Below are 16155 nucleotides of genomic sequence, written 5' to 3'. Positions count from 1 at the left end.
TACGTCCCCTTACTCATCAACTCCACATCTATTTTTAAGATAGATGTGGAGTTGATGAGTGAGTGCCCGTGTTCGCAAAATCGAATCAGAACGGTTAACCGGACATAGGCTCGAAAGTAGTTTAACCAGCTTAACCGGTAAACTGGCCGATTCAGCCGCTCTAATCGGACAAATCTCGGGTGGTAAAAAAAGAGTTAAAAATGATTAAAACAAAACACATTCATATGAAGTTGAAAATTAATGAAAAAAAATAGATTTTAATAAATTGATTTGTGCTTAAGGGTAATTTTAAAATTTCTTGAAAAAGATGAGAAAGTATAAAAATGCGTATTAATGACCAAAATGATTTTTAATCTTTATTATAATGTAATTTTTTTAAAAAAATGCATTACAAATCAAAATTTCAATTTTTGGGAATTTATATGCATTTTTTTTAAAATACCTATTGATCGCCAAAACTGCCCAAAACCAGAACCGGCCAGTGATCTAACTGAGCAGTAAGTGTTTTGTGCATCAGGGGATGCAACCCTACCCTCTGAATGAAAAATAAATGTAACATTGTTCATGCAATTTTTGCTACTCCCTCTGAATGAAAAATAAATGCGACATTGTTCATACAATTTGAGAGCCATTTACTACAGGTTGGGCTTCCTCTTCTTTAGAAGGACATTGTTCATACAATTTTTGCTACTCCCTCTTGACTGAAAAATAAATGTGACATTGTTCATACAATTTCAGAGCCATTTACTACAGGTTGGGTTTCCTCTTCTTTAGAAGGACAGTGTTCATACAATTTTTGCTACTCCCTCTGAATGAAAAATATATGTGCCATTGTTCATACAATTTCAGAGCCATTTACAACAGGTTGGGCTTCCTCTTCTTTAGAAGGACATTGTTCATACAATTTTTGCTACTCCCTCTGAATGAAAAATAAATGTGACATTGTTCATACAATTTCAGAGCTATTTACTACAGGTTGGGCTTCCTCTTCTTTAGAAGGCCCCAACTTTCTACTACCGAAGGATTTTAGGCTTGACAGTCTCCTTACAATGCTTCTTGATCTTGAAGATGACACGCTTCTTTCATTCCTCGTCTCTATCTCTTCCGCTAAGCTATTCACAAGGTTCTCAAACCGGCGCCTGAATGTTGGAAACCTTGAGATTGACTTGCTGATCCCTCGCAGCCTGCAAAAATTTAAACAAGAAACTAAAGATTACAGATCTCCTAAATATTACAGCTGATCCCTCGCAGCCTGCAAAAATTTAAACTCAGAAGAAAGAAACTAAAGATTTCTAAGGAATTACAGCTGATCCCTCGCAGCCTGCAAAAATTTAAACTCAGAAGAAAGAAACTAAAGATTTCTAAGGAATCTTTCTTCTAAGGAAAGATGAAAATTTAAATGAAAAGGGTAAAGAGAAAGAAACTAAAGATTACAGATCTCCTAATTTAAAGATTACAGATCTCCTAATTTTCTAAGTTAATTTTCTAAGGAATCTTTCTTCTAAGGAAAGATGAAAATTTGAAGAAAAGGGTAAAGAGAAAGCATGGATAAGGGGAGGTGGATGAGTGAGATGACGCAACAAAAAGATGTGAGCACCAATTAAAGAACCAATTAAAGAACAGAACAGAAGATGTCAGCACCAATTTAGACTCAGAATTGGTGGATGAGTGAGAAGACGCAACAAAAAGATGTGAGCACCAATTAAAGAACAGAACAGAAGATGTCAGCACCAATTTCGACCGACTATAAGAAAGGCTCAGTCTAAAAACATGAACATGTAAACTATGAGAAAGGCGAAAAACACACGTCTAAAAAAAAACACAAACAAGTTAAATATCGAAGGGTCCAGAAACTATACTTCAAAAAAGAAAAATCTAAGATCTAATATCAGTTCAAAATAACCTTCGGGCTAAAGCTTCAATTTCAGCACGCTTAATCTCAGATTCAGGTGGGGACCCAATATTCCAGTCCTTCATTCGCTCAGACTCACCACCGAATAAAACCAATTTATTCAGATAGTCCTCTTCAGCCTCTGAAAGCCTCTGTGCTTTGATCTGCTCCTTGATTATCATTAACGGATCAAAGAACCAATCAAAGAGCTTCTCTCTAGGTTTGTTCGTGGTAGTTATCTCCGTTTTATCACCTTAACAAACATCAAATAAACCACCTCAATTAAGTGTATACACCTCAAAAATGTACAGTAAAGAAATAATCCATCTTTGAGTAAACACAAATCATTTCCCTGACAACCCATCTTGGGATCCATTAAGTTGCATTATAAACTTGTTGAATATTAATACAGGCATAACGGTAAGGGTACGCACACCTTTTATAGGTGAGGAAGGGAGTCTCCTACTTATTTGGAAGACCGCCTTTTCCATCATATTTGATGGAAGGCTGGCCTTCCAAAAATCAACACATTTTAGCGTTGAGAAATGGCTTTTGGAAGGGCGTGAAATACCGCTCTTCCAAGATCTCCCCATTATCAAATGTGGATGTAGGAGGTTCAACTGCCACTTCCAAAATCTCCGCTTATCAAACACGCCCCAAAAGACACTTAAATAGAGGCACATAAGTATTCATCATTAACAAGTACACTCACTCACTTAATAGAAAACCAGGAGAATTCGCCTTGGCTGACCGTAAAAGTCCTTGAAAAATGCAATATGCTGGTAAGCCAATGCTCAGGATCCTGTTTCCTCCATTATTTGATCTCCATTGTTCAATATCTTTCATTGTTATTGGCCCTCCAAGAGCCAGGTTTTCTCCATGGCGTTTACATTCCACAAAGATGTGATCAAGTACCTGATGAACATACTTTCTCGTCAGATGTCACATTGCTCTCATTCTATTTAATCTCGCACGACACACACGAGGAAATGTGCTCTCTCTCTCTCACACACACACATACACACACAAAATTATAACTAGACGAAATTGCAGAAGAGCGTGGGAGCATAGTGTACATCTACTCCCTCAAAAGACCCACCAGGGAGAATTTTTTTAATCTGAAACTTTGGAAACTACCTAATAATCACTAGATGATTATTTTCAAAAGAAAAAAAATTATCTTAGATTGGGTTTTATACGAGGGAGTAAATGGACAGTGTGCTCCAGTGGGAGTATAATATCTATTGGCATAACAGAAAGACGAACCTCTAGAGGTTTCAATTCAACCATGGAATCCCTAAAAGACTGGGCACGCAGTGGGGGGCCCCTTCCTTCGGGTTTCTCTTTCATGAAAGAAGCAGGCCTGGAGAGTGAGCCAGAAAGGGAGGGCTTCTTTTTCCGGTATTGAGGCCTGTCAGTCCCAATAACGTCTCAGTTATCATTAACAAAGATGGTGACCATTGTGATAAATATAAATTCATTTTACATCTTCTTTCCATGTTCTTAGTGATTGTATGCTACCTTGGAAAGCAAGAGCCTTCTCGCATGTCCAAAACATCATTCGTATATTCATCGTACAAGGATATGGCAGACATAATGTAGGCTAGTCCAAAGCAGGCCGAGGATTCCTGTCAAAGAAAATTAAAACAATACACATAATTCATTCTTCCATAGAGATTTTTAAATCATTAGGTGCTCTCTCTCTCTCTCTCTTTCTACACACACATACTGGCAACTACAAACAATAAAAAGCCCACGAGACAGATAATAATTGGAAATAACTTGTACCTGGTAAGTCACGACAGCCGCAAACAAGCCCAAGAAAAAACTAAAGAAAATTGAACTAAGTATAGCTCCGATTACTACTGATGGCCACAGAAGAATAGCCAGCCCAGCAAATGGCACACATGCAGTCTCCAAGAAAGGTCCTTCCCTTCCTATAAGATCATGTACCAGACGGTGCCACCCTTTAAAAAGCATGTAGGGGCTCTTGTAAAGAGCTATCAACAAGACCAGTGGCATGTCAACTAAAATGCCAAGCAGTCCAATTATGATACAACCAATCAAACGAAACAACCTGCAAATTACCACAGCATGTGTATCAATCAATTAAACCATTAAAAGGAGCATATTTGAATTTTATGATACAACCAATCAAACGAAACAACCTGCAAATTACCACAGCATGTGTATCAATCAATTAAACCATTAAAAGGAGCATATTTGAGTTTAAGACTAAATCCTCCTATTATTAGAATTTGAAAAGCGCACGAGATAAAAAAAAGGCCTATTAAATGGGATAGTGCAGTGTCCTGTTTAAAAAATTGGCTACCACTGGATAGGAGTCACTTAATAGGCGTTCGAGATAGAACCAATCCATAAAAGCCAAACAACTCCATCTCCATGAGCTGAAAGGCTGTGTTCCATAAACTAGTGCATGAGTGATTCTTGCAGTTGCTAACTCAGCATCAAAACAGGCATTGATGTGATGGCCACATAATTAAAAAGAAAAGAACCATGCATTTGAAAAGGAGCTCTCTCAAATCAATGCTTCAACATAAATCACCTAACCGACATATGCACCAAAATTGGCAAGCCATCAGTGAATTGGTTCACCTCCCTATGCCTATGCTCCATCTTGTGCTGACTAATATTCACTTTACAGTTAGTCCAATCTACTAAAATGTCCATCACATTCCAAAAAAATCATATAATGTACCAAATCACTACCTTCATGGGAAAGCCATATTGCACAGAAGGAATGCAAATCCCATTAAAGTAGTTCCATTGACAAAGGGAGTTCTCATTGTATGGCTGGAGGCTAGAGAAAGGCCTATATGACCAAATGGCCCCAGCCCAGTTTGCCTGCAAACTCTACCCACCCCAATTTGAACTTGGTTGCTTATGTTGCACTTGTCAAAATTAAGCTACAGGGCATAGGGCCAGTATAACCATGTTCTCTAAACACCATGAGACATCATCACTAACTAAAGCTATGGAAAGGGATATATAATAAAACCCTAAAAACTCAAATAAGAGCCAAACATGAAATATTGATAAGTCACAATCAAGGAAATTAAATATATTACTAGAATTTTGGCTCTTTCTTCTCTTTAAGTTCTCATGGTATCCAATGACAGAGCACAAGTAATCACAAACCACAATGTGGCTCCATCCCATGATTTGATGGCATCATCTATGTGACTTAGATGAGAATTAAAGTGATTATGTTTCATAGTGTCATCTAAGTGTCAACAATTTTAATGAACAAGTTATTATTGTGTTTGAGTGTGAACAATTTTAATATTCAAGTTATTATTGTTTGGGTATAAACAATTTTAGTGATCGAGTTAATGCTAAGCATAGGGACTTCAAGACAATGATTTGTGGATGAGAAGACCTACAAGATCAAGGACTAATTTCTGCAATCCAAGGTTATAAGGGAAAATGAGGTCGGGCTCAAGTGTCAAATGGGAATGTGGAGAACTCCCTTACATGCAATGTATCAATGATTAAGTGAAAGAAAAAGTATAGGGAAAATGAGGTCAGGCTGAAGTGTCAAATGGGAATGTGGAGAACTCCCTTACGTGCAATGTATCAATGATTAAGTGAAAGAAAAAGTATTCACTGCTAAACATTAATCAGGTCATTAAGTAAACGCTAAACATTAATCAAGTCATGAAGTAAATGCTAGAAAGATATATTCCAATATTGGATACATTCAAATGTTAAGTGCCTAAAAATCTCCGCAACAGCAAAAGAAAATAAGCACTGGTGTAAACCAAAATTAATAAAACAACTGACAATAAAGGTGAAAAAATTGACAGAGGCACAGGCCTTGGATTAGTGGGATGATTTCAAATTCATCTAACGAATTGAACACTAGACAGGTCAGCTATAATTTCAAATTCATCTAACGAATTGACCACTAGACAGGTTAGCTATAGTATTCTTAGCCAAAATGCAAACTTAACTGAGATTTCTTCAGTTTAATCTAAATTGAAAGCATACATGACTAAAATGTACATATTTTTCTTCTGCAATAGTTATAAAACCTTCTCGAGTTTCATAAATTACTTCCCTAAAATGAAAGAAAACTTACAGTTCCTCACAATGATCAGGTACAAAAGAAAGAGTAACAGCTAAACGAAAAGATCGGAACACAAAAAGTTATATCCCACATAAGAATCCCACCTGATTTCATGTCGTATTCCACTTGGAGGCTCTTGGTGGCTAAGATCATCCATAATAAAGAAATATGAGAAGAAACAGACGTCTGTGAAGTCCCTTACTATGATAAAACATCCTGTTATTGTGCTCCATGTCCCATCCTGAAAGTATGAAATCCATTTTATTAACCTGAAATAAGTTCCAAGACTCTATACCCTCACATTCAAAATTTTAACATTAGCAAACATCATCCTCAATATATATAACTATTGAATTTGAAAGAAAGGGACATACCACTACACAGTGGTAAAATTGGTCAATCTTCCCCTCTCCAACAGCTTCAAATGTACAAATTAGTGGTCTTAATAAGCCATAGCCTGCTCCTACCAATATACTACCAGCAATTCCTACTATTGGCCATAAAACGAGGAGAACTGAAACGCAAATACATAGCGCAATCTTCAAAAGTGGCCCTAGCTGTTTGGCCCTGTCTTTAAAGAATAGGAATAAAAAAAAATAAAAAACTGTTACTGAAAGATGGTTAATATATAACTAAATTCATTCTGGCATTACAAAAGTGGGAAAATACTCAAAGATAAAGAAATGCAAACAAATAAGAAGTACCTTGCTATGCAATAATGTGTCCAAACTACATGTGCTGGCCATAGACCGATTATTACCGCTGAATTCCCAATTGCCATTATTACCCAAACTGGAAGGCAAAATATTAAGCCTGAAACCAATTCCATGGAAACCAATTCCATGGACAACAATCAAAGGCAGCACTGATGGTATTATAGGAAAGTATTAAGCATTTAAAGCGCCAGTATTCAGCATGAATTGACATGGTTTAAATATCTCTAGAAAATAATGAAACATAGAGAAATATATCAATTGATATGAATTCACGCATTTGTGAAAGACATTACAAAAAACAAAGCAAAAAGGAAAGGGAAGAGGAACTAACCTTTTATTATGCCCAGAAAGAGAAGCCCAAGAAAGAAGGGCAAGAAATAGAGAAAGCTCTTGAGAGAAGCACAGAAACCCTTTGGAATTTCCATGATTCCCATGATTAAACACAGATCCAAAAGCACTTCCACCCACAATAGTCAATATATTTTCAGAAAACCCATTAAATTAGAAATAAAAGAAAATTGCACCAAATGGAATCCACTAACTCAGAAACAAATGGAAAACCCAATAAATTGCACCTAACACAGAAAGCAGAAAAATGGAAACAGTACTAAAAAAACCCAGTAATAACAACAAATCAAAGGCAATATCTTGCCCCCTAAAAAACGTTCCTTGAAGTACTTTCCCTGGTGAAAAAGGCCTTCATTTGAGACAAATTACAGCATCAAAAGCATTCCTTTGAGTAAAGGAAACTGTATATATGCGCAAAACCAAAACCCAAAAAAGCATATACTTGTAAATAAAGCTTCACACGTATCACCAATTTAAGAGTTCATGAACCCAGAAAACCATATTTCTTACAACCAAAGCTTCAAAATTTCTCTCTCCCCCACTTTCTCCTGAAACTTCATACTTTTATGAAAAAAGAATCGAGTGCAACCCATCACCCCTTTAGTCTCGAAGAAGACGGGTGAAGAGTTGCACCTCTTGTGATTTTGCAGTGCCCCTTCTCTCCTTTTTTTTTTTTTTTTCTTTTTTTGGAAAGGGGTTCACTGAAATTATCCAGAAAAAAGTAAAATGCAAAAAATTTACAAAAGCCAAGAAGAGTCTTTTTCTAATTTAATTTTTTAAAGTTTTTTTTGTTGTCCATAAAACATACCAAAAAAAAGATAGAAAAAGAAAGCAAAATAGAAAGTGATAGGAGTGGTAGTGGTTGCACAACCGTCAGCACTGATTCCCCATTTGTAGTATTCTTAAAAAACAAATGCAATCATGCGTAGATGTCTTTTTGCAAAAGAATAAATTATTTTTCAAAGAATAAATTTGAGATTTGAAATTTCCCTTGTGGGTTCTTCATAAAATTGAACAGGATCAAGAGATTTTTTTTTGTGCTGCTAATTAAAAGACCGTTAGTCAAAGTACGACCGTGATTAGTTTTTCGTTGAGATATATTTGTTGTAGGCCCTAAAATAAATATTTGTTGTAGGCCCTAAAATAAACGTCACACTTAAAATGTGTTGATGAGCCCGCGTATCGTGCTCCTGAAGGATCTGTTTCAGATTGTCCATATGCTCCCTTTGAGAAGTGAGCGGTGAAAATTTGCAATTTAGGGTATAAACTTTTTCGTTCTTTGTGCCACCCCAAATTTTTAATAGCGGCTCAATGTGTGAGAAATCATATCTAATTTCACAATTATACTAAGCTTAATAACAAGAAAAATAGACAGTAATGATCTTATGTGATATATTAATTTTATTTTTCTACGAATTATATTAACTTGAAAATTTGAATATCTACCCTACTCAATCAATCGTCGAAAAAAATATAAAAGAATAATTTATAATAAATAAATTGACTAAAATACCTTTAAAACTTTCGACGTATCTTAGTCGATTTATTTTATAAATTGCTTTTTTATAATTTTTTTGTTTGAATGGCTGTAAATAACTGCAAATGTGCACTTTCTAGTAACATCTAGGTGTCAAAATACACGCCCACTCCCTGTCTGAAAGGGGAGACCACGGACCAGGTGAGATGGCGGCCTCATTTTTTGACATGGTTTTCAAACAATATCAAAAGATTCTATGTTCCCCCGCGAGCATTTAGAGTATTAAATGAAAACCCTTATTTTGAGCATTTTTTAGAACCCGAATATTTAGATGTAACCCCCTTTGCCTAGTAGTCAGCTTGAAAGAGAAAGATAATATCATATACTTTATAAAGGCGTACTAAATGATAATCTCATATTATACATAAAGAAAAAAAGTTTATATAAGCTTGACAATTTAAAATGTTGAATTGAGGTACACCTCTAAAATCATTCGAAAAAAAAGTTGTTTTGATGTTGAAAACACATCTATTTGATCATCTCAACCTCTAGATGTATAGATATAGAGAAAAAAAGATATTTGAGGTCTTAAGAATAGTAGCAACATATTATCTGGAGGGTCTATTTTCAAGATTTTTATGTGTTTATAGATCTGTATGATTTGAACTAGTTTTAAAATTTTAAATTTTATAATTAAAGATAAAAATAGATCCTCAAACCATCCTAAGAATTTTCGACATCAAAATTGCATTTCATGACAAAGTTTGGAAGTGCATCTTGATTTGATTGTTTAAGGTTGCAACCTTAACCCTTACATAAAATACTCCATAAGAAAAGACTATACAAATTTTAGATGGAAAGATTAAGTGTGCTTAAAAACTAAGAGCCCAAATTATAGTAGTTTTAATGTGGATCCCGCAGGATGGCAAGCAGTATGGTCCCGCAGGAGCAAACATCTGAACCTTGAGGAACATACAAAGAAATCAACAAATAGGGATTTGGTGGCTTTCTACTGGTCCAAGGTCAAACAATTAGGAGCGGGTTTAAATGGTGGTCTTACAGGACCCAACCTTAATGTGACAGCCATCAAAATGGACATTTCAAATTCAGTCCTCAAGCAGATTTTGATTGGGTAAAGATAAATTTACTTGCATGTACCCACAAATTTTTGTAATTTAAGAAATGTCCCCCCACATTTTTGGTCTTAGCTTCTAAAAACAAATAGGACCTTGAAGGTATGAAGTTGTTCGAAAAACATTGAACAAGGCTTGGACAAAAAAAAAAAAAAAGAAAAAAAAAAGTTAATTGCAAACTCTGGATCCGGAAGGTTTGAAGTTTGGTTTTTGAAGCTCAAGGTAAGCTTCGGACTTTCACAACCAAAAATTATTTTTAGATCAACCGGGGCTGCATTTCAAGTATGGGTGTGGTTTGTATAGAACCTAGGCTCTAAACAATCAAATAAGAGCCTACCTTCAAATAGTATCGAGAAATGTGGTTTCAATACTAGAAATATTTGTGATGGCCTTAATATATATTTTTATATTTATTTATAGAGTAATGATCCAATGAGTCCCTCTCACACGCATATGTGTAGCACTTTAAACGATCATTATTAAATTTTATACAAATCTTTAGAAAAGTCAAGTCCCACACCCATGTGATAATTTTTCTAGAGACCTGTGCCAAATTTAATGTTCGTCCTACACACATGGGTGTGGGACGGTCTCATAGGATCATTACTCTTATTTATAAAGTTTAAAGCTTAAAAAATAGTGTAGATCGACATATCTATGAAAACTTGAAAATCTTGAAAATTGACGGTAAAAAAATACGTTACAAAATACATTATTCTAAAACTTGAAATCCATTTTTTTTTCATGTCTATGCATCTTGATGTCGAGATGATCAATTTAAAAATATTTGGGAATCAAAACAACCTCTTCTAGTGAAATTTTTGAAGTAGGCTCAAATTTGATTGTTTAGAGCCACGGTTCTATATAAACTTTTCCCTTCAAGTATATAGTCAACTTCGGACTTTCAAGGTATTAAGTGTTTTTTGCAACAAATTCAGACCTTGAAAGTGAGTTAAGTGCATGACAAACACCTGCAGAACTTTTGATCCCAAAGGTAAACTTCAAACCTTAAGGGTGAAAAAGGCAATGTTGTCAAAAATAAAAAATTGAAAAACAAATGTATGAATGTGAAAAAGTAAATTTTATAGAATATTTTTTAAAATAATAGGAATTTGAGGGATATGTATGTAAATTTCTGTTTTGTAACAAATCAGTTTTAGAGAGATAAAATATAATTTGAACCAATTAGTATCCATCAGGTCCCCTAAATGCTTGACCCGCAATCAATGAACAACTTCGTTCCATAGGGTGAGAATGCTTTTGGTTAGACTTAGACCGCCTGACGATTAATGTCCGTCCAATTTCATCTTATCAGATTCTCGCGATAACTGTATTAGGCTATATATGTTTTTTAATAGGGGTGTCTTAGTCTATAATCTGATGTGATGAAATCGGACGGACATTAATCGCCAAGCAGTTTTAAGTCTAACTAATGGTAAAAGAATATCGTTGCCCTATGGAACCAAGTTAGTTTGTTAATGGGTCTTGTCAGGTCAAATATCTTTTAACGCTATTTGAAGGTGTACTTTAATTTAGGTTGTTTAGGGTCTCAACATTATATATTTATCCAAAGATGGATATAAGTGACGGTCCCTTTAAGAAAAAGGTAAAATAAATTGCTCAAATGTTTTTTTTAAAAAATATCATTTTTATTTTATACATATTAATGATCCCTATATTAGGGATTGTATATTCCTTACCAATCATAGTCAAAATTATACAATCCCTAATATAGGGATCATTAATATGTATAAAACAAAAATGATATTTTTTTAAAAAAACATTTGAGCAATTTATTTTAACTTTTTCTTAAAGGGACCGTCACTTATATCCATCTTTGGATAAATATATAATGTTGAGACCCTAAACAACCTAAATTAAAGTACACATTCAAATAGCGTTAATGAGTCCGGGAAATTTATAGAAATTGTCCATTAAACTGTGGACCATCTTAAATATTAAAATATGGAGCCAACAACTCACCTGCTGAGAGAAGGGCCATGGAGTATGATGGTCTGGCCTTCACTTCGGAGCTCCCGACCTGACTCTTGGGTCAAACTGAGTTTCGAGGGTAGTGTGAGGAAGGGTGGTGAGATAGTAGGGTATGGTGTATTGCTAAGAGACTGTAATGGCTCTACATTCCAGATCTACCAGGGTCGTTTACATCCTTGCAGCCTAAATGAGGTTGAGCTATGGGCACTCAAGTTTGGTATCATGAAATGGCGTCCCTGTAGTACGAAAGTGATCGTAGGGGAGATTCAGCCAATGTCATTATTTGGTGCAAATCCTCATAAAATTACCTTCGTAAGAAAATCTCATATTTTATGAGATTGAGATCAATATTGATAAATTTTTTTTTAAAAATAAAAATATATAGAATTCTTGGATATATATTTTGATTTTCGAGATATATATAACATCTATGAGAAATTTCCTATTTAATATGAATTTTTAATCTTATATAAATATAACGAAAGTAGAAAAAATAAGTGTACCCTATTTAAATCACCATATGAGAAAGGCAGTCTCCTTTAGAGAGAGATGCATGAGCTTCCTGTGCTTGAGAGGCAAGACCTCCTTGTAGAGAGAAGAGAGCTTCATATAGAGAGAAACACTTAGAGAGAAGAGTGCTTTCTATGGAATGAAATACTACGTTGTGCCTCATGTAGAGTGAGAGGCTGGTGTCTTGTAGAAACACGGTTTCTATAGAGATTTTGGGTGGTTTCCATTTTTAGTGAAAAAGAAATTTTGGGTGGTTTCTCTCTTTGGGTGGTTTTAGTGAGAGAAAATCTCCATTTCTCTCAAGGGCATTTTTTGGACAACGGTTTAGTTGTAGAATATAAATGTGTCTCTAATTGGACAGTTATTTAGCAGTGGAATAGAGATCAAAGATTGGCAGTGGTGCTTGTCGGGAGAACAGATCTAAAAGGATTTGCTCAACTGGGTTTCGTCGAGAGTTAAAGAGGAAACTTTCATTTGTATAATGGATTTCAATTTGCATTGCTCTGTGGATGTAGTATTTTTGGAGTGAACCACGTAAATCTTTGTGTTCTTACGTTATTGTGACGTGTTTGTTTTATGCTTTATTTCTTGTATTAAGGCTCGTACTTTTTTATTATTTGAATGCGAATTATGGTTTGTACTCTTATCTATTTTATTTTTAGCTGATAATTACACGATCTTAGTGAATCCTCTTTTGATATTCATGTTTCCACATCTAAGAGGGTTATTCAATCATAACAAAATACACCACAAGCTTGGAGCCGATAGATCTTACATAGCCTCCATGGACGCCACATTATGGATAGATCTTACATAGCCTCCATGGACGTGAAGCAATATTCACTCTTAAGATGGCTTCCATGGACGTGAAGCAGTATTCACTCGTTAACAAGGAACGAAATGGGAGGCAGACACACTCTTGCCTAGCAGGGTTTAACACAACTGTTTTGGTTTTGCTTCCTTGTTCTTTTTTTCTTCTTCCTTTATTTATTTTTTGTCGATTCCTACATATGCAACTTTTATCATCTCAATGAAATCTTGTTAACATTCAAATTAAATAAAAAAAGGATTGTTGGATAGGTCCAGCTAAGTTCAATTTAATGATTTAAAAAAAACACAAAACAAAAAAAAAGATAAAAAGAAACCTATGCGAGGAGTTTTAGGATAAAAACAAGACCATTCTATAACCAATTTGATCAATTCCCGATCCAGATCGGTGATCAGGTTAAAAAACAACCGAATTTTAAATGCTCGGTATGGCATAATCCATTTGATCTCGATAATTCATGATCTTAAGTTTTCTCACCATATGATGATGGGATTCACTTGACTCTGTCATGTCCAACTCATAGATTGGACCTCATACGCTATAACCATGCTCTGGTGATTACATGGATCGTCACAAATTCTTTAAGAGTCGGTTGGGGCCTCGGTACTACAATCAATCCCTATGATAAATTCCCATGCTCCGATTTCATCAAAAAGTAGGGCCCAAATCCCATTTGACATACTTAAAAAAAAAAAAAGCATCCATCGCACCGTACACTGATATACATGAACGGAAGGGGTACAGCCGCGTGTTCTTGGTCATTTTCCAAAAGAGAGGACCCACTACTTTTTGTTTAGATGGTTGGGGAGTTGGCCCGCCACCCCTTGCTTTTCTTACAAGTAATATTGCCAAATGATTATGTGATCCTGGTGGTGCATATCCTATATTCACCCTTCTTGGTAAAGGAAAATTGTTTTATGCCGGTTGGACCCCATTCATCTTAAAGATAGATGAAAGTGGGTGTTCCACTTAAAAACAATCAAAACTAACTGTCCAAATATGTTTTTTATTAGAATTATTACTTTTAATTTTTAAAATTTATTTATTTTTTTAATATTTATGATATCCACATTAAGATTACATGTCTTTAAAAAGTAAGTCTTTAAATGCGTCTCAAGAGTAGATTTATTAAAAGGTCGGCATTTCTACATATGCGAGATTGGCCCCATAAAAACCGGGTCCCATGACCATTTAGTAGTTTTAGTATCCAAAAAAGTATGTAACCTTTAGAACGAAAAATGTTATATAAATTAACTGCTAAACAATAAAGGATAAGGTTTCTATGAGTTGGCCGACACAACTGTTTAAGTGAGTCATCTATCCAAGATCCATTTCAAAAAGAAGTGCCCAAATTTACAGTCTCGAGAAAGAAGTTTTTACCAAAAAAGAAGCAAATGCTGATATTTTGAAGGCATTTGAAAATTAGAACCAGAATCTCTTCAAATCAATTGAGGTTATATACTTGCAAGAACAACATGAAAGGAGGAAAAAGAAAAAAACCCAAAAAGCTCTGATTAATAGGGGAAAATGCCCAGATTTTTACATTCCCAAAAAAAACCCACAAAAGCAAACCACAAAATTAAATCAATGAAGAATTTTTCCTTACCACACAAATGAGTCCTTGTTAATGGAGGGTATTTTCTTCAAAAAATACAATAATAATGGAGTGAAATTTAGAACTCTCAAGAAGGTGTGATTTATGGTGGTGGTTGAGCCTGTCAGGAGGCGGCGAGCAACAATGGAGAAAGGGTGCAATGGAATGAGCATATCCTGGTTTTGTTGGGTTTTGAGGATTAGCAAAACCAGGTTATAATGCGTAAAAGTCAATCCAAACATCCCAGTACGTATCTTAACCTAGATGTACAAAACCAGGTTTTCTATGTGATAGGTCCCAAACGACCCCAATTAGGGAATGAAAATCTCAACCATGATGAGTAGGAATATGAAAAAGGAAATTAAATTTTAAAAATAAAATAAAATTCTTGATAAAATTTCAACATTGTTAATTTTAAATTTTAGTAGGACTACTATGTTAGATGGATGTTTAATGCGTCAAGGGACCCTTGTACAAGTGTTTCCCCAAACCCACATACTATTTTACCAAAAATAAATAACACCATGAGATTCAACCCAGTTTTCAACAATCAAATTTAAGTGTTTAAAATTAAAAAATAACTTCTTTTCCACAAAAAAAATGCTATTATTCTGAAAAAAACTATTAAAATACACATAAGAGATCAACCACTAAGTTACTCATTATCTTCATCGTCTAAGCTTTATCTTAATTATTTGTGGTAGCTACATGAATCCTATTTCTCTATTCTTATATACTTTTTCTTAAAATACATCTGAGTAAGATTTGAAATAACTAAAAAACATAAATTATTCAATTATTTAAAATCGAAAAATGGTTTCATGGGGTTGCAGCCCAATCAAATTAAGTAAAGCCTCACCTCATAACTCATCGAAAATTCCAATTCAAGCATTTGAAAACCTTCACATCAATCATCTCGACTTGAACATTATGTTAGTGAAAAATTACGATTTCAAGCTCTAAAATTAGGATATAATGTAACAAATTATCTAGACGGTCTATTTCACCCAAACAATAAATGCTACAGATTCACAAGATCTGTACTATTTATTGAGTTTCAAATTTTATTGTCAGTGTTAAAAATTGATTTTAGAGCCATGATGAGATTTTTCGTGCCGCAAGCGCTTTCTAGGCAATGATTTGAGGTGAGGCTTTATTTTGTTTTCATAAAGCCTAGGAGTTATGAAAACCTCATCCTTCCAAACTTAGATATATTTTGATAAATTTCCCTTATTATATAATAAAGGGTGTGGTTTGTATAGAGCCAAGGCTCTAAACAATCAAAGTAAAGCGTACCTTCAAATAGTATCGATAAATGTGGTTTCAATACTGAAAATCCTTGTGATAGCCTTAAAATATACTTTTATCTTTAATTATAAATTTTAAAGCTCCAAACTAGTGTAGATTGAGCAGATTTGTGAAAAATTGAATATCTTGAAAATTGATGGTCCAAAAATGCTTTACAAGATGCACTATTTCCAAAACTTGAAATGTTTTTTTTTTCTCAGGTCCATGCATCTTGATGTCGAGATGATCAATTTGAAGATATTTGGGCATCAAACCAACCTCTTCTAG

The 16155-nt window shown here is 34.6% G+C and overlaps 1 protein-coding gene across 3 annotated transcripts; it reads right to left on the bottom strand.

Moving 5' to 3' along the window:
* Window positions 1-631: 631 nt before the first annotated feature.
* LOC18441946 (putative membrane protein At3g27390) lies at window positions 632-7726 on the bottom strand. Of its 3 annotated transcripts, none has more exons than XM_006852170.4 (10): window positions 7029-7726; window positions 6686-6794; window positions 6356-6548; window positions 6086-6222; window positions 3680-3968; window positions 3413-3519; window positions 3158-3302; window positions 2608-2806; window positions 1904-2144; window positions 632-1184 (listed from the first exon to the last, which is right to left on the bottom strand). In XM_006852170.4, the coding sequence occupies exons 1-10, from the start codon at window positions 7129-7131 to the stop codon at window positions 947-949; spliced, it is 1761 nt and encodes a 586-aa protein (XP_006852232.2). In that variant the 5' UTR covers window positions 7132-7726; the 3' UTR covers window positions 632-946. The 3 variants fall into 3 exon arrangements, with proteins under 3 accessions (XP_006852232.2, XP_020527698.1, XP_020527697.2); XM_020672039.2 differs by having other exon boundaries at window positions 1992-2144; XM_020672038.2 differs by lacking the exon at window positions 632-1184 and adding an exon at window positions 1192-1321.
* Between the last annotated feature and the right edge of the window lie 8429 nt (window positions 7727-16155).

Source organism: Amborella trichopoda, chromosome 6 (assembly GCF_054954075.1).
Source record: "Amborella trichopoda isolate Santa Cruz 75 chromosome 6, AtrichopodaSantaCruz75HAP2 v2.0, whole genome shotgun sequence".
NCBI lineage: Eukaryota > Viridiplantae > Streptophyta > Magnoliopsida > Amborellales > Amborellaceae > Amborella > Amborella trichopoda.
The sequence above is the reverse complement of the archived record's forward strand: the minus strand, read 5'-3'. Positions and strand labels throughout refer to the sequence as shown.